Consider the following 21,622-nt stretch of genomic DNA (forward strand, 5'->3'; position numbering starts at 1 on the left):
GCGGAGGGCGAAGGAGGGCGAGGGAGGGCGAGGGAGGGCGAGGGAGGGGTAAGGAGGCGCGGGGAGGGCGGGAGGGCCCACCTCGGAGGGGACGTCGCAGAGGGGCGTGCCGGTGAAGCCGATGATGACCGAGTTCTCGGCGGTGCGGAGGAGCTGCCGCAGCCGCTGCAGCATGAGCATGCGCCGCTCGTTGCGCAGGATCTCCACCGAGGGGCGGACGAGGTTGTGCACCTCGTCCATGAGCACAACCTTGTTGGAGAACGGGTTGTGGCCGCACTCGAAGTCGGGGTAGCCGCCGGCCCGCGGGAGGCAGTCGGGGTACGAGCCCGCGTAGCCGTCGGGGCACTTGAAGACAGCGTTCGGGCGCTGGCCGCACGAGGAGGCGCCGCCGGCCATCGTGTACGAGAAGGCGCGCAGCGGCGCCGCCGGCAGGTCCGGCCGCTGCAGAAAGTCGTCGAGGACGACGCCGTTGCGCAGGATGCCGGACAGCTCGAGCGCCTTCTTGGCGTCGCGGAAGCCGCCGCGCTCGAGGTAGTCTGCGTACCGGTTGGGGAAGTGCGGGTTGCGCAGCTCGCGGTAGAAGGACGCGCAGACCGCGTTGGTCGGGAAGACGAGCACCTTTGGCCGCCGGTCCCGAAAGTAGTTGTCGGCGATCTGGATCATGGTCGCCGTCTTGCCGCAGCCAGTGCGGTGGACGACGAGCATGCGCGGGTTGGGGAGGCTCTGCGGGCGGCAGAGGTACGCGACGGTCTCCTATCGGGACGGCTCCGAGACGAGTCGGAGACGGCTCATCGCCCTGCTGGAGGCAGAGGGCGGGCTCCTGGTACGGCTGCAGCCGCGGCTGGCGGGGCTGCCCCACCCACGCCGCGGGGTCGAGCTCGCCGGAAGGGAGGACGCGCTCGTTGGTCGGCACGCCGGCGCGCCTGAGAGATGGGGAGAGATGGGGAGATCTGGGGAGACACAAGCGCTCGTTTGGTCGGCACGCCGGCGCGCCGCATCTGCTCGCGCGCAAACTCGTTGAAGCCCGCCGCGCCCTGGCGAGGGGGAGGAGCAGTGGTGGCGGTGGTGGCGGCGGTGGCGGTGGTGGCGGTGTTGTGTGCGTGTGTGGGCAGTGTGTGTATGCAGTGGCGCGAGCCTGAGGCACGTAGTCGGGCTCGTCGGCCCACGAGGAGATGCGCTCCTCGCCGGCAGAGGCGGCGGCAGAGGCATCGCCGAGAGCGCCGAGCACGCGCGCGTAGTCCGCCTGCACCCGGGCAGGGGAAGAGACACTCGGGGGACACGCCCCTCGCCGAGAGCAGCCTCGCAGGCGCGTGCTGTACCTCGAGGTACTCGCCCGTGCTCCGCTCGCTCCTCTCGTACTCGTCGTCCGAACCGCCCGACACCGCCGCTGACCAGTCCAGCACCTGCGGCGGACGTGTCGGCGGACGTGTCGGCGGACGTGTGTGTTGAGTGGACGGGAGAGAGAGAGAGAGAGAGAGAGAGAGAGAGAGAGAGAGAGAGAGAGAGAGAGAGAGAGAGAGAGAGATTGGAGGAGAGAGGTTGAGAGAGAGAGGTTGAGAGAGAGAGAGAGAGAGAGAAGTTGAGAGAGCGGGGCGACGGATCGGCGATTGGAAGCAGAGAGGCGCGGGCGTGCAAAAGCGGAGAGCAATGTCTCCGAAGTGTCTCACGCTCCTCGTCCTCGACTGCCGCGCCGGCCGCAAAGATGGCCGCACGCGCAGCCAGCTCGCGCTCCTCCCGCTCCTCCTTGTCGAGCGCGTCGCCGGCGGCGGTGGCGGCCGGAGCGAGCGCCGCCTCTGTGTGTGGCGGCGACGCGCCCCAGACACCAAACTGAGCGCGCGGCCCCTGCAGGCGCGTGAAGACGCGCCTCGGCCCTCCGAAGGCGCCATCGCTGTCGAGGAGCTCGCCGTCGAGCGCTACGATCCTGGTGCCGCTGCCCCTGCCGGAGCGGCGGAAGGCGTGCGCGTCCTCCTTTGTCTGCACGACGACGGTCGAGCCAAAGATCGAGGCGAGGAACGGCGCGAGCTCGGGCTCGGCCGGCGCCAGCAAAGCGGAGGCGCGCAGCACGAGGGGCTCCGACTCGACGACGGGATCGGCGGGTGGCACCGCCTTGCTCGGGAGGTACTCTAGCGGCCACACCTTGCTCCCGTGCTTCTCACTCTCCGCCTTGGCCGCCGCGGCGGTGTCTGTGAGCGTGGTCTCGAGCTTCGCACGGGCGACGTAGGAGAGGGCGGCGGTGAGCGACTCGGTGTCGCAGTCGGCGCGCGGCCGCACGGTGAAGAGCTGGCTCACGCGGCCGTAGACGCGACCAGAGCGGGACTCCCCCATGGTTCAAAAGGTGAGAAATGGGATTTATTTTATTTATTTTTCATGAAAATAAATAACGCACGGGCCCTCAGCGGAGCTGGGAAAAGGACCGCCGCAAGCGGCGTGGCGTGGAGCGGTTGTGCATCCCTCCGGGGGCCCCTCTGCGCCGGGGAGGCGTTGTTGGAGGCTAGGACGCAAGCGTCCGTCGCCCTTTTCAAACTCGGGGCCCACTCCGCTACGCTCCGACCCGAATTTGGAGGGCCTAAAAGTTTAAGGTGTTGCTGCGCAAAAGGGGTCGGACACCGGGCGCAGCTCATGCTAAGAGCTAGAAGAGGAGATAGAGAGAACAACCACCCTGTCCCGTTATTGCGTACACCAACACCACAAAACGCTCTCTCTCTCCTGTCCTCACTCAGGGGGGTCACAACTACCAAGTCCCTCGACTAGCTGCCACAGGGCGCAGCTGCCACAGGGCGCAGCTGGAGACGCTCCCCCTCAATCGGCATCCACCCCCACCCGCTCCAGCCCCACTTCTGCTGCCGAGAGAGCTGAATCGAAGCAAGCGAGCCATTGCATCTTGGCGTGCTCCTGGAGCGCGGCTTTCTGCGGCCACGAGCACGGCGGAGTCGGCGTCGTAGCGCGCATCGTTCCCGCTCATCGCCCATTCCTCCCGTGACGTGTGTCGGCCGCGATTCGATGTCGCCACCTTCATCGCCAACGAGGACTCCCTCGACTGCAGGGGGGCTCCGGCGCGGGGAGGGACTCCGCCTGCTGCGCTGGCCGACTGCGCCCTCCTCCTCCATGGGATCGATCCGATTCCGCAGCGGCGGTGCTGCGCGGGAGGCGGCCGCGGGCACGCTGGGCTCGATCAGCGGCTTTCCCCTCAGGTAGCGCGAAGAGCACGGATTTGGCGGACGTTCTGCTTTCAACTTTACGGATGTCTTGGCACCAGCTGAAGGCTTGCATCCCTGCATCGCCCAAATAAATAAATAAAACGGACACCTCTACTAGGAGATGGGTAAAAAGGAACAGGTCCCCGCCCTGCGATCTTTGTGCAGGTCGCCCAGTTCGTGCACGGTATTCGGATTTTGCTATTTGTTCGTGTGGGGGTATATTGCAGATTTGTCAATGGTACCGCGTCTGCGACGCGGGCGCCTTGCGGGCAGAGCCCTTAGCCACCCTTTTATCTTGCGCGGTCATAAAAGAGGCTCCTACCACACACGTAGAGCTAACCTCTAATCACACTTCCAGACCGACGCCTCGCCGACGCTGTCTCGCTCGTCCGGCGCGGAAGTTCTCTCGGGCGGCGGGGCGGGCCGGCTCCGGTACATCTCCACGCACGCGTGCACCAGCGGCGCGTTCGTCGCGGCGGCCAGCAGCAGGCTGACCGCGCCGCCGACCGACGCCGGCAGCCCCACCCGCTCGACCGCGGCCGTGTTTGCGACGGCGAGTGGCAAGATGAAGGCGGCGCTGGCGTGGCCAAAGATGAAGAGCGAGGCGCTCTGCAGCCCGATGGACAGGTGGCTCCGCCAGAATCTCCGCAGGCCCGCCGGCCCGTCGCACGGCGGTAGGCGCGACCCCTGCTCGAGGCTCCATCCGGCGAGCAGCGGCATGGCGCACGCGACGAAGGTGACCATATACATGCCGAAGGCGAGCTGCGTGGCGAGGCTGGCGTGCCGGAACCAGCTGACGGCGAAAAAGAAGAAGCCGATGCCGGGCAGCACCACGCCCGTCGCCATGACGCGGTACGGGACCAGCCCGCGCTGCCGGCTGAGCGACGAGAGCACCTCGCGCATGATCTTGCCGCGCACCATCCGGTTGAACGATTCGATCCCGCCGTACCTGATCGCAGTCCGGGCGCGCTGAACGGACGCACCTCTCGCCACCTCCCCGCCGCGCGCGCCGCCCGCCGCACATGCGCTCGATCGCGACGACGATCTCCGCCCGGTCCGCCTCGCAGTAGCAGCGCGCCGACCGCGCGTCGAAGGCGGAGAGGTGCTCCACGAGCGCGCTGCGCTGGCGCGCAAAGTCGTGCCCCGCGACGGCGGAGCCTCCAAACACGACGGCGGAGCACGAGAAGGAGGCGGCGTAAAAGGTGCCGATCCCAAAGGGCGCGACGTAGGGGTAGATGCCGACGTACAGGCCCGCGCCGAGGACGAAGAAGGAGGCGAGCAGCGCCGTCGCCACCGAGAGCCGGAGCGGGTGCAGCTGGACGGGAGCCTGAAGGCTCGGGGAAGCGGAATCCAGAGAGGGAGGTCCAACGGGAGGGGTCGGAGCCGGAGCGGGTGCGGCTGCGCGCGCCTCGGGGTGGACCGCCTTAAAGACGGCGATCTCGTAGATGCACCAGAGGCGGCGGAAGTAGCTCTCGTCCCACAGCACGACCAGCTTGCTCGAGCGGGAGAGGAAGCCGCCGAGGTGGCGGATCCCTCGCAGCTTGAGGTCGTGATCCGTCTGGTGGATGCACAGGCAGTCGACGAAGTAGCAGCGGCGCGTGAGGAGCGCCGGCGCGGCCGCGAAGCTGAGCAGCGCGAGCAGGTTTGCGGCGAGGAACTCGTACGGGGAGGTGACCTGCGGCAGCAGGAAGAGCGGCGAGAAGGCGGCCTCCACGACGAAGTTGCCGGGTAACAGCTCCTGCCGCCGGTGCTGCAGCAGGTAGACGGCGAAGCCTCCCGCGGCGGCGGCGGCGAGTGAGATGCGGCTCACCTCGGCGAAGAGCAGGGAGAGGTACTTTTGGTACCCGGGCGAGCTCCAGCTGTGAGAGACGAAGGCGTCCAGCCTCTCGACTGGACGCGAGCGCGCGTACAGCGCCGCCTTATCCGCCGCGTCCAGGCGCTCGGGGTGGTGCCGGAAGGCGGAGCCGAAGCGAAGGAGCACGGCGGCGAGAGTGGCGCCGCGCCGGATGTCAGTCGGAAGGGCAAGGCCCGTGTCCGTCGAAGCCCGGAAGCCGACGTCCAGGCTGCGGAGCGATTGTCGCCAGGAGTCGGCGTTCCGCTCGGCCGAGCTTTTCCGTAGGAACTCGGGCCGGAACGGCGTGGACTGCATTGGCGCCAGCGCGCTGAGTGGCAGGGTTCCGGCTCCTACCCGGATAGGGGGTCTGTGCCCACTGGCTGGCCCCTCCCAGATAGGTAGGTAGGTTGGTCGTGTTTGGCCCAAAAGGGCCCTGCAATAGGTAGGTACCCACTATTTTCATCTTTTTTCGCTTCGCTGCGCGGCCTGGGGATAGGTAGGTAGGTAGGGCGTTTTGGCGCGAGTCAGTGGGAACAGACCCCTATCCGGGTAGGAGCCGGAACCCAGAGTTTTGTGCACTGCTCGGGCCGGCGAGGTTTGTTTTTCTTTTTACTCCATTCTCCAAAGAACTGCATCTTTTGTTGAAGCGGCATAGAAACATGAAGCGGCCATGCGTGCCCTGCGGTGCATACTGCGACGCCGAAGGTCCGGTGCTCCGTATATTCCGCCTCCGAGCATACCCGAGGCGTTCGCGAAGCGGAGCTTGAGACCCTCCGCCAGGATGTTGGCGACATTGCCGTCTGTGCGCGTGCCATGGAAGAGCAGCGCGTCGGATAGGCGATTGGGGTTCGGGTCAGCGTCGGCCCCGAGCTGCCCGCGTTGAACGCGGTGAGAGACGTTTCGTGGCATACTGCCGTGATCGACTCGAGCTGTAGCGTCGACCCACAGCGCCGTGAGAAAAGCTGGCGCACGGCTTGCTCGGTGCTCCACGAGCCCGCCAGTGCAAGCCACCTCTCCGTCAGAGGTCCGCGCGTTGGAATCGGCATTCTCTGCCATGGCTGCGGCGGAACAATCTTCCGGACGCAGCGCGTTGTGCCAATGGACATAGAGGCGGCATATTTGTTCGTGCCGAGTGTATACGCACTGACTGATACGTCTGCAATGTGCGCAACAGTTGCACTGCGTTCTGGTCGAGGATCGGCCTCCAGTTGCCACTGCCCCGATGCCCGTCCTCAAACTCAAAGCCGTCCCGGGCGGAGAGCTGTTGCTCGGCGCTAAGGCGCTTGCTGATCGCCGCTGTCTTGCGTTGCTGCAGATCAGCGACTGAACGTTGCGAGAGAACGTTGCCACGCACGGCATCGAGCGATTGCTCGGAACGCCGTTGTGCCGCTGCTGCCATGCGCGCCGCTTGCTCGGCACGCCGTCGTGCCGACACCTCCTTTGCCAGCCGCTCACCCACATCAGGCAGTGGCGCTGCAGCTTCCACTAGTTCTGCACGACGGGCGGCCCGCTCGTCGCGAGAACGCACGAGTTAAGTGCTTTCGGCAGCAGGCTGACTGAGCCGTCTGCGCGGATCAGAACGATCCGGCGCATGCTCACTTGCCCGCTTGCCGCTGCGCAAATCTGGCATCGTGGTCAAGTTGACCGATGACCGATCCGCGATCGTGGACGCGCTGAACAACTCTCGTCTGCGATTAGCGCGAACAGCGGTTTTGCGTGAACAGCGCGATTCGTCGCTCTCCCTGTCCGCACCTCACGCGCGCGTGAACAGGGTACTAGGCCCCCAAACTCACTTATAATCCTGGCGGGCAAAATTAAAAAGAGAAATAAATAGAACCCTCTCTCACAGCCCACTAGGTAGGTAGGTAGAAAGGTGAAGAACAGCCAGGCTCGGACTGGACACCAACAGATTTGCCAACAACATACCTAAAACAGCACACTGGCACGACAAGGGCGCAAACCAGAGAGAAGATGGGACAAACGGCGTAACACGATTGGCTCCTTGCGCCTGTCTGAGACCAAGGCCCCGGCCGCGGCACGCCTTACCGCTGCGGTTGCCACAGTTCGGCAATACGAGGCTCGCCGTGCCCAGCATGTTCCAGACGGTTGAGATCGACATGCCTCCCGGTGACGCGTCCGCGTCCGAGGCGCCGTCACGGCTCGCGCTGCGGAAGAGCCAAGCGCAAGCCGCCTCCTCCTCCTCTGCGGGTCTCAAGGAGACCACCGACCGAGGACAGAGCTTCAGTGTGGACCGAAGCACCGAGTACGAGCCTCCGCCGCGGCCCCGCACGCGCACGGCTAGAGGGCTGGCGTGTTGCCTGCCTTGCGTGCCAGAGCGCCGCCGCCGAAGCGTCTGCTGCTGCCTGCTCGCGCTGTGGCTGCTATGGTGCGTGGGCGGCGGCGCTTTTGCTGCAGCCATGATCATAAAGCTAACGACGGAGCTGGACTTTGTGCTGTGCGAGGTGAGCGCCTGCGTGCCCGGAGACAAGCACTGCGAGCCGTGCACGGACCCGGACGACGCGTGCTCCTCGCGGCTCGACACCTACTCCTCCGAGACGCTCGCCTTGCCGATGAACATCACGTACGCCGTGTACAACCCCATCTTTATCGGGTACACCGTCGAGCGGCTCGTCATGCTGACCAGTCTCGACCCGATCCCGCCCCTCTCTGCGGCAGAGATGCTCGACCTCGACCCGCTCGAAGCGCACGAGATGGGCATTCCGATCGTCTGCGAGTCGTGGCGCGCGAGCTACACCGCCGGTTGGGGCGAGGAGCTCTCGATGCGCTGCATGTCCAGGCAGGACGCAGAGACGATTGGGCGGCTGAATGCGGCGCAGCAGGGGACGAGCGACGAGGAGTTCAACGTGCGCGTCGCGTTTCGGACCAAGCTGCCGGTCGTGGGGTGGAACTTCCAGATGGCGCAGGACGCGTCGCGGTACGCGGACTCGTTCAACTTTGCCGACCCGGACCAGGACCCCGCGGGGCTCGCCTCGTGCTCGAGGGTGTCGGGCGTCAAGTTCGGCGCGCCAGAGAACGTGCTCGCCCTGTACGACTTTGAGAACTACAAGGTGTCCGTCTGCGCGCCCGAGTTTGGCGAGTTTGCGCAGCTGATCGCCGACACGAGCGGCGACCTGCTCTGCATGACCGCGGGGTCGTGGCTGCCGCCCTGCTGGTGGACCGACACGGACGGGAGCGGCTCGATCAGCCTCGACGAGACCTTCCACAGGCCGCTCAAGGTGTCTGCCCATACTTGCGTGACCGGACCTTGCCCCACACGCTAGCCCCTTCGCCCCATGCTCGCCCCTCGCCCCAACACCGGCCCGTGACATGCTGCGGCAGGTCACGATCCCGATCGAGATGTACAACAGCGCCGGATTCAACCTCACTCTCAACATCAACGGCTCTGCCGCCCGCGTGCAAGAGGAGGACACGGGCGACTATATCGCGACCGGCTACCTGCACGAGACGGTCACCATCCCTCCGCGCAGCACGAAGATGATCTACTACTACTCAGACATCCGCGACTTTATCAAGCGGTACGCGAGGGAGAACGGCCTCGTCTCGCTCACCGCCCACTCCTTCGACAAGGTGCTCAACTCGCCGGTGGTGCTCGACATCATCTCGCGTGCCACCATCCTCGGCACGACCTATGACCAGGAGTTTGCAATCTCGCACACCTCCCTCATCGGCCTCGCCTCCCTCTCCGGCTGCCGCTGCGAGGTGGGGCCCGATCCGAAGGAGTGCCGCACCAACGCCTCCACGTACGCCGAGCAGACCGCCGCCAACTTTGGAGCGGGCCGGCGGCGCTGACCTGGGGTGAGGCCCTCGTCCGCTCGTCGTGGGAGCCCTTTGCTCGAGCCCTTTGCACCAGGGGACTCCCGAGGAGAGAGTAGGCGAGTTCTGGCCGCTCTGGCAATACCATCGTGGGCCTTGTGAATGTATTAGTCCCATCCTTGTCTCTCTCTCCTTGACCTTGTAAAGTCTTAGCTGTACGAAGGAGAAGAGGGATGCGGGTCTGTGTCTCTCCTTATATTTCTGAGGGAGGACCTGCAAACGCGGCCGTCCATGTGGACCTTCAAGTACAAGGGAAAAGAATTTTGGGAAAAGAAACAAAGATGCGCGTGAGTTCCCGGAACGTACGAGTTAGCGCGCCGAACGGCGCGGGTACTCACATGCGTCGCCTGGCCAGGCCTGCCGCTGCTCTCGCATTCGCGGCGCGGAGAGCTGCCTGTTCCGCCAGCCAGGACTCTCCCGCCAGCATACACGCCTACACGGCCACTCGGCTGGATGGAAGGTGTCGGCAAGCCCTGCCACAGCATCCACATCGAAGCTGCCACAACCAGCTACTTCGGGCACCACGGACTACCTTGTCGGTAAGGACGCTTGCCCTAACAATTACGGCGCAGGCGTTGCGGGCACTACGGGCACTATTATGCGGGCCTACGAAAAGCTTCGAACGTCCATTGAACCTTCTGATGGCGATGCGTTTGTTGGTACCAACAAATGGGTCGTCGGCAACAAAGATGGTGCAGTTTGCCTCCCGGAGATGGAATTGTACGATGTGTGTGAGATGAAAAAAGCCCAACCCGACAACCCGGCGCCGATGGGCCCTTATTATGAGTACATCGGCACGTGCTTGACATCTCCGCTCAAGAGCGGGGCCAGCTATACCTTGACGATGGACGTGGCTGTACCCGGAGATCCCGACATTTCCCCCGGCGGTGACACAAACGGCGACAGCGAAGTGCTGTGCGTCGAGAGCTGCAGCTCATTGCCCCTCATCGGATCACACGACCACATGGGAGATCAATTCCCCGTCTTAGCATCAGCATCGCCTGGCGGCGGGCTACAGATGAAGGGTGGGTGGAAGGCGCTGACGTTTTCCTTCACACCCGACCTTGACTGCGCGGCAGTCATGTTCGGACCATCGAAATCGCAATCTGAGAATTCATGGGGCGGAGATGGGTCCTACGTCTTTTACGATGCAGTGAATTTGCAAGGTGGCCCGGCAGGCGTGTGCAACGCAAAAGGAGAATGTGTACCGACGAATAAGTGAGGCCGCACTGGGCCTTGCACTTCGAATGAATGCCGTGTGGCTCCTGCCTCTCACTGTCTGGTAGTGGAGTTGCGAGGGCAGGGGAGAGGGTTGCCCCCACCCCCCACCACACCACTGGACTGTGTGTGTGTGTGTGTGTGTGTGTGTGTGTGTGTGTGTGTGTGTGTGTGTGTGTGTGTGTGTGTGTGTGTGTGTGTGTGTGTGTGTGTGTGTGCGTGTGGAGAAATTTACCTTGCCTTACCTCACGCACTTGGGCACGTACGCAGCTGCACGTACGTTCACTCCTCGTGCGGGACACTCACACTCCGGCGTGTGAGGCTCTCGCGATTTCACCGACGCGAGGTGTCCCCGCTCCAAGCCCCGGTGCGCGTGGCCGTGGGTGCGGGTCGAGGACCCGCGGCCGCGCGGAGAGAAAAAAGGGGAGAAAATTAGGCGCGGCGTATACGTTAATTTACGGAGTGGGGTGGTGGGAGATAAAGTATCCATGGAGATATCAGATTACGATATATGGGAAAATTTTGCTTTTTGGAAACTCCAACAGCAACAACTCGCCGGTGTGCGCGCGGTGAGCCTGAGCGGTGTGCATATAGAGCTCTAGAAACTTTTGATTCGACATTCCGATGGCGCGGGGCACCTGCGCAGTATAACTCCTACCGCTAGAATAAGTGACAAAGAAAGCACAAACTTCAGACCCCGGTTGGTTCCGACGCCCGCGCTTCAGGCCACGCCGCAGTGCGGGCCCGGCGACCAGCGACCACGCGCCCCGCCACAGCAGCCGACAGCCCCCCCCCCCCCCCCCCCTCTCCTCCGACCTCCCCACTCCCAGCCGCCGCCGCCCCAGCCCCAGCCACCCGCCGTCACGCCGCAGGCTCGTCGTGCGGCTTCTCGATGGTGACAGCCCGCTTGCCGGTCGGCACGAGGACCGAGACGCCGAGCTTGGTCGTCGAGAGCGAGTAGCCGTCGATGTTGAGCTCGAGGTTTGGCCTAGTGCAAGCGCGTCACGCCTCGAGCATGTGCCAACGGTGCTTCCCCGTTCGACACGGGCCCGCTGACGGGCTTCTCAGAAGCAGGGAGAGGAGCGGCCGACGCGCAAGAAAGGGTCCCGGCGCATCGGCATGGGGGCCACAACTCCAATCTCGGCCAATCTCGGCCGACCTCTGCTCGTCTCGGCTAGTCTCGCGCCGGCGTGTCGGCGTGGGCCCCTCCTGCTCCCTCCGCAGCTGCGTCATGTGCTCCGAAGTGAACAAGCCTCCGCTGCCGCCCAAGAGCCCTCCGTGACGGTACCCCGCCTCGCCGCCGTACGGCATCGGACCCTCGCCCAAATACCCTCCGCCGCCCATGCCCCCCATGCCGCCGCCGCCCAAGTAGTGCCCCTCGCCTGCGTACGGGTTCTGCACCAGCCCGCCGAGCGGCGAGGGCGACATGCCGCCGCCCATGCCTCCGCCGCCCATGCCTCCGCCGCCCATGCCTCCGCCGCCCATGCCTCCGCCGCCCATGCCTCCGCCGCCCATGCCTCCGCCGCCCTCCCAATGCGCCGCCCCTCCCTGCACGTACGTCCCCTCGGAGAAGGTGGGCTGGAAAGCCGCCGCCGAACGGTTGAGCGGCTGGCCGGCCGACGGCGACGGCGACACCTATCCACGAGCCATCCCGCTCCTCAGCTCCTCCAGTCAGCGGCGCAACAGCCGAAACGGCCGTCGTGCGGCGGCGCCTGTGCGCCCGGCAGGACGGGCGAGGGTGGCACGGCGCCCGGCAGAGACAGCGCCGCGGCGCCCGCCTCCATCGGCGCCGCCGCCGCCGCGCTGCTCGCTGCCGGGCACGCCGCAGCCGCCACCGCAGCGCCGGCACTCCGGAGCCACTCTGGAGTGCGCTGCGCAGAGAGCGAGATCACCCCCCCTCCTCCCCCGGCACTGGTGCACGCGGCGAGGTGCGGCGCCACGCAGAGCAGCGCCTGCGCGGCCGAGATCCCGCCCGCGCCAGCCCCACCCGCGGCCTCTCCCGCCGCCGCCGCTGCCGCCTCTGACGGCGAAGGCATGGGCGGTGCCGCCCCGCCGCCCTTTCCGCCGCGGCGGCCCTTGCCGCCCTTACCGCCGCCCTTTGTGGGAAGCTGCGGCGGCGAGGATCGCGCCGCGTCGGCCACCGCCTCCGGCACCTCCTTCAGCAGCGGGTGCTGCGCGCCGGCGGCGGCAGGCAGAGGCGCAGCGCCGTTCTGGCGGGCGTGGCCGCCCTCCTCCTCCCAGCCGCTGTCGCGAGCGGAGGAGGAGCGGCCGGAGCGACGCGAGGAGCGGCTCCTACCAGCCAACCGTCTCTCGAGTCACGGGGCGGCTGGCCGAGGGCGCGGCCAGGCGAGGCGGAGTGCGCGCCCTCGGCTGCTCCGGCCCTCGCCCTTGCCGCGCCCCTCGCCCTTGCCGCCTCTGCTGCCGCGGCTGGTGCGATGCGGCCGCGGCTCCTCGCGCATGAGCTCCTCGAACTTGTCGTGCGCCCACGGCAGCTCCTCCTCCTTCTTGCCCCGCCCTTCCTGCCGCGAGCGCCGCCGGCCGCCGCCGCCGCCGCCGCCCATCCTGTCGTCGTGCATAAAGAAGGCTCCCTTGGTGGGAACCGCGACGTTCACCGCCTCGCGGTCGTCACGCGCGTCGTGCTCCTCGTCGTCAAAGCTCTCCTGCGCCGCCTCCCCGAACTCTTCGTCCACCGCCGCCTCGTCAGCATCCTCCTCTTCGCTCTCGTCGTCGTTTGCATAGTCCGTCTCGTCGGCCGCCTTGCCGGCGTCGGCGTCCTCGCCGTTGAGGGCCTCCTCGCCAGCGCTGTCCGCGTCCGAGTCCTCAGCGGGCTCCGCGACTCGCCCGTCCTCCTCCTCGTCGTCGGCAGTGCGGCGCCGACCCGGCATCGAGACGTGACGACAACGTACTCGAGTAGCACGCGTTTTCTTTTGTTTGTATTTTTAAAGCGTTTTCTTTTGTTTGTACGTGAGGAGGGCGTCCATAGACACCTCACAAGACCCCACACACGGTCTCGTCCGTGCCTCGCCGGGCGGCGAGATTGCTAGAGGTGGAGCAAGCCTGCTCTAGCCTCGCATGTTACTTCCTGTCGTCTGTTGTGTTGTTGTGCCCTTGTTTGTGTCCTTGGCACCGTGGAATGCTGGGGGGGGCGACAGGGAGGATGTGGCCCTGAGTTATGTGTACGCCAACTCAGGGTGTGTGGCAGCCAGCTGGCTGTGATGTGTCTTGTGAGCCTGTTTGTGTCTGTGTGTCGCTCGTGCGTGCCGTCATCATCTGTCCAGCGTCCACCCATACCGCGTTGGTGTCCAGTCCGAGCCTGGCTGTTCTTCACCTTCCTACATACATACAGTAGCTGAAAGAAAGTTCCCCCAGTCCCGTGCCCAGTGTCGTGCGAGGGGCGCTGCTACGTTACAAAGTTCTTTCCGCGCCCTTTTTCTGTTTCGTGTTTGGACGATTTGTTCCGCCACCATGGCTCCCTCGGTAACGTGGTTGGCTTTTAGATCAATGTTGGCTTCCCCGGAGAGATCCGGAGCGACGCGCTGCCGCTGGCCACTTCACTGGCCGACTCACACTGTCACTCACCGAAGGGGGCGGCACACACGTGACCAAACTTGGCGCGCATCCGGTCGCTGATCTCGAAGCCGCCGCCGGCGCCGCTCCTCCCGGCGAACACCTCTTTGAAGAGCCACCGGTAGTGCTGCACGCGACCGTTGGACGCGAGGCCTCGCAGCTTCGACTCCCGCTGCCCCTCGTGCGAGTACTCCTCGCTCTTGCGCAGGGTGAGGGCGACGGCCGCCTCGGTGAAGCGGTAGTGCGAGAAGGCCCAGCGCAGGTAGCGGAGCGCGAGGCCTCTCTTGAGGGAGGCGGACGATTTGAAGGCGACGCGCTCGCCCCGCGCATCGGTCGCAGGCAGCAGCATCCACTTGTCCTCGTTTTCCTCCCACGCGCACAGCGTGAAGCGGCAGCGGCGCGGGTACTGCGCGCTGAGCGAGCGAGCGCCGAGAGGCGCGACGGCAGGCATGGACCAGTCGGCCGCGACGCGGTCAATCATCGTGCCGCGCACGGCGAGACCGCGCGGGTCTGCCTCCAGCTCGGCCAGCAGCTCGCACGGGAAGGCGAAGAACTCGTCCGAGTCGGCTCGCATGAGGTACCCGCTCGCGGGCACCTGGCGGAAGTAGGCGGTGGCGAGACTCGTCTTGATCGTGGACGACCAGGTCTCGAGGAACATCCTCGGCTGCCTCACGCCGTGCACGCGGAGCGCGGCGAGCGTCTCGTTGAGGCCGCGACTGCCCTCGCAGTGCGGCGCGTGGAGCACGAGCATTGCCCGTGAGGTGAGATCGATGCCGAGGCGGGAGTAGTGCTCGAGCCAGTGCGGCAGCAGCGGATCGATCGCCGCTCGAGACACGGCGAGCATGGCGAAGAGGTGGGTGGACGCAGCGACCGCGTCGGGCAGCCGCTGCAGCTCGCAGCGGTCAGCGTGGCCCCAGCGTAGCCGGTCGCAGCTCGCTCCGAGGTGCAGTGGGTAGTTGCAGCGGGTCGAGCGGACCGTGACTGGGCACGCGCGAGTTGTGTTGCTGTGATTCATTTTGAGGACGGTGGAAAGGCACCACTTCAGGCGCTGTCCACAGGTCACAACTGACCTCTCACTCACTCACTCACTCTCTCTCTCTCTCTCTCTCTCTCTCTCTCTCTCTCTCTCTCTCTCTCTCTCTCTCTCTCTCTCTCTCTCTCTCTCTCTCTCTCTCCTCTCTCTCTCTCTCTCTCTCTCTGTGTGTGTGTGTGTGTGTGTGTGTGTGTTACGCTCTGGCGAGACGTGAGGCGCTTGCGCCCAGGAGGGGCGGAGGGGGGGAGGGCATGCGTAACGACGCTGCTAGAGATGCCTTTCGGGGCCCAGAGATAAATCTGATGCCATGCGTGACCTAGTAGTGTCCCCAGCTGCCCGGTATGGGCGTGTCCACGTTGGAGCCAGGTGAGAGACTCTTCTCTTGCCAGGTGCCGGTGTGTGGACGCGAGAAACCGTGAATAGCTCCGCCGTTCATTGCACATTGGAGGCAACCGATGCGAGTCGGCTGGTGTGTGTCGTCGTGGTCTCGGAGAGAGAGGGAGAGATTTTTGAAAACCTTTCTCTCTTCTTGGTTTCGTATCCAGAATACTCAAAAAATGAATACTCACTCACTCTGTTTGGGGTAGATAGACAGAAAGAAAGGCGAAGAACAGGGTTCGGACTGGACACTTCGCGGGTCCTCCTCCCCCATCCCTCGTTTGGGTTGTCTGTTTTCTTTCTTTCTTTCTTTACACTTCGAGGTAAAAGAAAAAAGCTTGCCCGGTCGATCCGTCAAAGGACAAAGCGATACACTCGTTCCTATCACGTTGGCACGCACGGTCACACGGAGCTTAGGCACAACTGATCTCTCACTCACTCACTCTCTCTCTCTCTCTCCTCTCTCTCTCTCTCTCTCTCTCTCTCTCTCTCTCTCTCTCTGTGTGTGTGTGTGTGTGTGTGTGTTGTGTGCCGGCACACAGGAAGAGAGCAAAGCCCATGCAGGGCCGGGGGGATGCGATGAAGTCAATGAAGTCAAGCTCTGGACGCCCCTCCTCAAGACCTCCTCGGCGGGCGTTGGCAACGCCTCGAGCGGCGGCACGCCCGCCTCCGCGTTGGCCACTCCTACGCCTTCGGCAGCACCGAGGAGAAGGCCCGCCGCCTAAACATGGGCTGCAAGGCGCGCGGGCAGCCCGGCCAACCCTTCTCCCACAAGAACGGCCACGGCTACGTCAAGGCGCATCGCGGTTTCTACCACGACGCGATCTTTGTCAAGCGCAACAACTTCAACCTGCTGCTCCACGAGACGTTTGGCGGCGGCTTCTCGCCCACCCCTGTTCTCAAGCTTCGCCGCCTCGCGCGCAAAGTCGCGCGCGGCAGCGTCGACCGCAGCCACGGCCTACTCGCCCAAGTACTCGCTCTCTTTTATGTCCCACCATGCAGAGCGCATCTCTCTCTCTGTTGTGCGAGGCGTGAACCGCGCCATTCGCTCTCACCTGGCAACCCTGTCTGCACGTCTCGCGCGCGCGTGAACAGGGCTCCAGGCCCCAAATGATGTGTGTGTGCGTGTTAGAGTTGTTTGGTATTGAAAAATCTCTCTCAGGAAGAGCCGTCCGTGCGTGCGCGGTGCGGCAAGAAAGAAGGCATCCAGAAGCGCCAGATCCTAGTGCCGAAAGTCTGGTGGCACTTTCACGCTCAATCGCCAGCGGCCCCCACATCCCTCGAGCGCAGAAGCTCGGTTTCACGGTAGGTAGGTAGGTAGAAAGGTGAAGAACAGCCAGGCTCGGACTGGACACCAACGCGGTATGGGTGAAGAACAGCCAGGCTCGGACTGGACACAATGCGGAAGGGGTGGAAAAGAATGCACAGGAAACAAAAGAAAACTAAACGCGGACGTTGAGCACTCTCGTCGTCGTGTCGGAGGCCGCCATCTCCGCCATGCCGAGACGGCAACTCTTGCTCGGCCTAGCTGCGCCCGCATTGGCCGTGACGGCCGTTCCCGCGCTTACCGCTCCGCCATCCGCTTCGCTCGCCGTGCACGCCGCGGCGAGGCAAACGCACTCCTTCTGCGAGGCAGCGTGTGGCTCGGCGGCGGCTCGGCAGCGTGCGGTGCGGTGTGGGCGCGTCGTTTGCGCGCTTTCGCCCGCCTACGACTCGACCATGCGCTACGCCGCCGTTGACTGGGCCAAGAACCTGCGGACGCTGCCGGTGACGCATGCCACCCGCCTCCGCATCGCCACTGGCCTCACCACCTCTGCGACGCCTCTCCGCCTCCGGCGGTGGCACCGCGTCCCGAACGCCGCTGTCACCACGCACGCCTCTTCACCGCCCAGACCTCGACCATCCTCAAGCGCATCTCCTCGCCGCTCCTCTTCAACGTTCTCGTCACGGCGCGCTCTCGCACACCCACCTCCGGCACACCAACAGTCACCTCCTCAAGGCAGAGGCAGCCACCTCCGCTGTCAGCCACCTCCGCTGTGCCAACGCGTCCGCGGCGACCGCGGCCACGCGCCACGCGCCCTCTCCTCCTCTCTCGGAGAGGGCGGCGGCGGCGCGGCAGGCCAGAGCCGCGGGTCGGCCCAGCAGCGCTGCAGTCTCCGAGCAATCTCCGAGCAATCTCAGAGCAATCTCGGAGCAATCTCGGAGCAATCTCCCGCGGCGGGCAGCCCACCCTCGCCCGACCTACGCCCGACCTACGCCCGACCTCCAGGTCCTCATCTGCGCGTCCCAAGCCTTTGGAGGGCCGCTGCCGCCGCTGCCGCCGCTGCCGCACCAGCTGCTCGGCAGTGCGCTCGGCCTGCTGCTGGTGTTCCGCACGAATGCGGCATACGACCGGTTCTGGGAGGCGCGAGATGCGGACGAGATGCGGACGAGATGCGGACGAGATGCGGACGAGAGCAGAGGGCGGGAGAGGTAGAGGAGAGGGAGACCGAGAGAGAGAGAGAGAGAGAGAGAGAGAGAGAGAGAGGGAGAGAGAGAGAGAGAGAGAGAGAGAGAGAGAGCCGAGTGTGGCCAGCTCTTGCGAAGCGGAAGTGGTAGCGGAGATGGAGCCACGTCCAAGACGCGTGCCCTCCGTGGCGTGTGCGCGGCCCTGCAGGCGAGGAAGCAGTGGGGCGTCGTCACGTCGGAGTGCCGCGCGCTGGCCGGCCACGCAGTGACCTTCATGACGCCGCAGCAGGCGGCTGCACACAAGCACTCGGCCTCACCTCGGCCTCACCTCGGCCAACCTCGGCCTCGCCTCGGCCTCACCTCGGCCTCACCTCGGCCTCGCCTCGTCCTCACCTCGGCCTCACCTCGGCCTCACCTCGGCCAACCTCGGCCTCGCCTCGGCCTCACCTCGGCCTCACCTCGGCCTCGCCTCGTCCTCACCTCGCCCGCACCCCTCGGGCATCTCACATCAGGCTTTGCCTCTCCTCTCGCTCACCGCCGCCTTCCCCGTCGTGGCGAAGCAGCCGGGCTGCGAGGCGGCACTGCGAGCCGCGTCTCTCCACGCGCCTCCCTGTGAACAGGTGAAGAGCTACCTGCGAGGCGAGCGCGACTCGCGCCGCCTCAAGGCGTTGCTGGCGCCGTCAGAGGTCGGCAGAGCGTTCGAGACCGCCACCTCGGACGGTGAGCAGCGTCTCTTCTCACCGCCGCCCTGCGGGTAGGTGCTTGCCCTCGACGCGGTCGTCAACCAGCCGCAGTACGTGCTCGCGCGGCTGCGGCAGCTGGCGCAGGCGGCGCGGCAGGTTGGGGTGAGCGAGAAGGAGCGCGAGGTGCTGCTCAAGAGCGTCGGGGTGCTGGGTGCGCCACACCCGCACTGCCACACCTGCCCTGCCACACCTGCCCTGCCACACCTGCCCTGCCACACCTGCCTTGCCACACCTGCCCTGCCACACCTGCCCTGCCACACCTGCCCTGCCACACCTGCCCTGCCACACCTGCCCTGCCACACCTGCCCTGCCACACCTGCCCTGCCACACCTGCCCTGCCACACCTGCCCTGCCACACCTGCCCTGCCACACCTGCCCTGCCACACCTGCCCTGCCACACCTGCCCTGCCACACCTGCCCTGCCACACCTGCCCTGCCACACCTGCCCTGCCACACCTGCCCTGCCACACTTGCCCTGCCACACCTGCCCTGCCACACCTGCCCTGCCACACCTGCCCTGCCACACCTGCCCTGCCACACCTGCCCTGCCACACCTGCCTTGCCACACCTGCCCTGCCACACCTGCCTTGCCACACTTGCCTTGCCACACCCGCCTTGCCACACTTGCCCCCCGCAACCCCGCCACTCCCGCCATCCTTGCACCCTTCCCGCTCCCACCACCGTCCACACACGTGCCCCCGCCGCCCCCGCCCCCGCCGCACCGCCGTCGCAGGCGAGTGCGTCTCGAGATTACCCAGATTGCCTCGAGATTGCCTCGAGATTGCCTCGAGATTGCCTCGAGAGTGCCTCGAGATTGCCTCGAGATTACCCGTAGGCGAGTGCGTCTCGACGTGCGAGCGCATCTACAACACGCCCATCCCGCTCTCGTACTCGCGGCACACCTCGCGCTTCCTCATCTTTTACGCCTCCACGCTGCCTCTCGCCATCGTCGGCGCTCCTTCCGCCGAGAGGAGGCGTGGCCCTCCTCCCCGTGCCGCGTCCACGCCAAGTCCCGCTGCCGCGTCCGTGCAGGCGCACTCGGCTGGGCGACGGTGCCGGTGATGGCGACTCTCTGCTGGGCCCTCTTCGGCCGCCTCGAGAGAGAGGAAGAGGCCGGGTCGGGGCGGCGGGAGGTCGCAACTCGGCCCCCCTGCGAGCAGGCATCCTCGAGATTGGCAACCTGATCGAGGAGCCCTTCACCGCCTACGAGTCGCAGAGGCGGCCGCTGCTGCCACTGACCGAGGCCCGCCGAGAGGACGCCGAGAGAGTAGCCGAGGCGCAGCCGAGAGAGTAGCCGAGGCGCAGCCGAGATGTAGCCGCTGCCGCCGCTCACCGAGCTTCGCCGCCCGCGAGAAGAGAGTCCGTTTGCCGTTGGCCTCAGGTCTGCCGCACGATCCGGCGCGACGTGCGCGCCATCGCACAGTACGCTGCGCTCGCGCAAAACTACTCGACGCCGACGATCGCCCGCGGCGGGCCGGGGCCGCGTCGTGAGCAGCCCGTGCCCGGCCGCCTCCTCATGCATGCCCCCCTGCACAGGCGAGCCCACGTTCGAGCTGCCCGACGGCTTCCGCCAGCTGCGCGCCGTGCTCGCCACCTCCGCCGCCGTAGCCACGGAGGTCTCCGAGGCGGCGAAGAAGAAGGCGACGGGGGGACAGGACGCGTGAGGCCGCTCTTTGGCGGCGCGTGCCGTGTACCGCTGAGTTGGGTGCACAGCGTTTCGACCGACGATCCGCATCCCCAGTTTCACTTTCTTGCTTCTACTGCTGCCAGCGCAGCCGACGTTTGAAGAAAGGGCGAATGACATATTCGACACCCTCGACGACCATCTCGGCTACGGTTCCGACTCCGGCTCCGGCTGGTAGTCGACAAGCTGCCGAGCCCAAATCACGACGTTTGTCGTTTCGTGAATCGCGACGGTGTCTCTTGTTCAGTGGTCGTTACCGTTGAAACGCGCGCGTTTCACAAAAAAGAGACGTTTCACAAAAAAGAGAGGCTAGTTCCATTTCACTCTGACACGCTAATACTGTCCCGTTTTGCTGTTCACAGCTAGGGACGGCCTCTGCGGCAAAGTCAAACCACCCCACCACCACCTCCCTCCCTCCCTACCACCTCCCACCACGGCTAACCTTCGGCTCCCGCTCAGAGGCTCGCCGCGCCCGTGCACCGCGCGGCGGCGGCGCCGAGGCCGGCGCCTTGCACCCGGCCCGCGGCCGGCACCGCCTCGCCCCACAACTGACCGCCCTGCGGCCCCTGCGCAGGCGTACCACAGGCGTCGCTCAAAAAGCGACGCCGGGTGTGGGCTGCTCCCTTGACCCGTCACCCGCCGCGCCCGCGCCCGGCCGCCTCACCGCTCACGGAGCGTGCTCGCCGCCGCCGCCGCGCGTCCCGCGCCGCCACGCATGCCCCTTGCCCTGACGCGCGCTCTGTGCAGCGGCGCAGAGCGCGCGTCCCTGGCACAGACGGAGCAGCGGCCGCGCCAGCGGTCGCTGCTCCGCCCCCCCGTCGCGCGCGCCGCGCGCGCGCTGCCGCCGCCGCCGCCGCCGCCGCCCCCTCCTCGCCGTCTTCCCCACCCTACCCTCTCTCTGTTGCGTGCGCCGCGCAGCCGCGCTGCGCGCCCCCGCCCCCGCCCCCGCCCCCGCTCCCAAGCGCCCCTTCCCCGGTAGGTGTGCGGAGAAAGTAGAACCAATCGAGAGGTGGCAGAAGCCGCCGTGTGTGACACATATTGCGGCACGTGTGCCGGCAGCGGCCAGCGCGCGGCGCGCGCAGCGGCCAGCGCAACAGGCGTTTCAAACAGCAAACGGGACGGCCTGCGCAGCCTCTAACTATCTTGAAAACGTCCAACGGAGCTCCGTGTTGCTCCCAGCGCCCTCCCCCGCGCTTCCTGCGGCCATGGCCGATGATACTAGTATGAGAGGTCATCTGGCTACCGCGAGCGCGACTCAACTCGCCGACGTCGTCCGATGATTGTGCCTCAAAGTCAGCCTCCGGAGGCTATCGTGGGGTCGAGCCGGCAGTAGCCGTGACATGTGGTTCCACCACCCCTCGTATGCTTTGCCTCTGACCGCCACCGTTCCCAGGCTGCCAAATGGGATGGAAAGGAAGGCTCGGCGAGCGTATAGAAGCGTGCTCGACCTCGTCGTGGCAACCTGCACGGCAGCGCTGGTAGGCGCGATGAGCGTCGTGCCACCTGACCCGAGACGGGTCGCAGGCGTCGTACCGAGCGCGTCGAGACCGTGTCCTGATGTGATCTGCACGGGTGAGTCACGTCGGCGTCAAAGGAGCGACGTGCGACCTGTCAGAGCTTGATCTCCGATCTCAGCGGCGTCGAGTCGTCTCCGGCGCGCGACAGAGGTACATCCCCAGGACGCGC

The 21,622-nt window shown here is 65.8% G+C and overlaps 4 protein-coding genes across 4 annotated transcripts in view; 2 read left to right on the forward strand and 2 right to left on the reverse strand.

Annotated features, from left to right (window-relative positions):
- The first annotated feature begins 7,055 nt into the window (after nt 1–7,055).
- EMIHUDRAFT_461139 (hypothetical protein) lies at nt 7,056–9,025 on the forward strand. The gene is made up of 2 exons (XM_005775130.1): nt 7,056–8,267; nt 8,371–9,025. The coding sequence occupies exons 1-2, from the start codon at nt 7,125–7,127 to the stop codon at nt 8,839–8,841; spliced, it is 1,614 nt and encodes a 537-aa protein (XP_005775187.1). The 5' UTR covers nt 7,056–7,124; the 3' UTR covers nt 8,842–9,025.
- Nucleotides 9,026–10,944: 1,919 nt separating this feature from the next.
- On the reverse strand, nt 10,945–12,968 carry EMIHUDRAFT_95400 (hypothetical protein; the record flags this gene model as incomplete). The annotated part of the gene is made up of 4 exons (XM_005775131.1): nt 10,945–11,071; nt 11,372–11,718; nt 11,829–12,327; nt 12,403–12,968. The coding sequence occupies 4 exons, from the start codon at nt 12,966–12,968 to the stop codon at nt 10,945–10,947; spliced, it is 1,539 nt and encodes a 512-aa protein (XP_005775188.1).
- A 601-nt stretch (nt 12,969–13,569) lies between these two features.
- Nucleotides 13,570–14,665, reverse strand: EMIHUDRAFT_447652 (hypothetical protein; the record flags this gene model as incomplete). Its single annotated transcript, XM_005775132.1, has 1 exon — nt 13,570–14,665. One exon carries the CDS (start codon nt 14,663–14,665, stop codon nt 13,655–13,657), a length of 1,011 nt encoding a protein of 336 aa, XP_005775189.1. The 3' UTR covers nt 13,570–13,654.
- A 1,893-nt stretch (nt 14,666–16,558) lies between these two features.
- Nucleotides 16,559–21,622, forward strand: part of EMIHUDRAFT_95402 (hypothetical protein) — a gene marked incomplete at both ends in the record, with an annotated part of 5,465 nt that continues 401 nt past the window's right edge. The window contains 10 exons of the mRNA XM_005775133.1: nt 16,559–16,828; nt 17,331–17,426; nt 17,718–17,774; nt 18,130–18,195; nt 18,268–18,403; nt 19,088–19,243; nt 19,285–19,385; nt 19,634–19,739; nt 19,789–19,912; nt 20,916–20,983. Coding sequence (XP_005775190.1) covers nt 16,559–16,828; nt 17,331–17,426; nt 17,718–17,774; nt 18,130–18,195; nt 18,268–18,403; nt 19,088–19,243; nt 19,285–19,385; nt 19,634–19,739; nt 19,789–19,912; nt 20,916–20,983 — 1,180 coding nt within the window. The remainder of the gene's footprint in view (nt 16,829–17,330; nt 17,427–17,717; nt 17,775–18,129; nt 18,196–18,267; nt 18,404–19,087; nt 19,244–19,284; nt 19,386–19,633; nt 19,740–19,788; nt 19,913–20,915; nt 20,984–21,622) is intronic.

The sequence above is a fragment of the Emiliania huxleyi genome (genome assembly GCF_000372725.1).
Source record: "Emiliania huxleyi CCMP1516 unplaced genomic scaffold EMIHUscaffold_3, whole genome shotgun sequence".
Lineage (NCBI taxonomy): Eukaryota > Haptophyta > Isochrysidales > Noelaerhabdaceae > Emiliania > Emiliania huxleyi.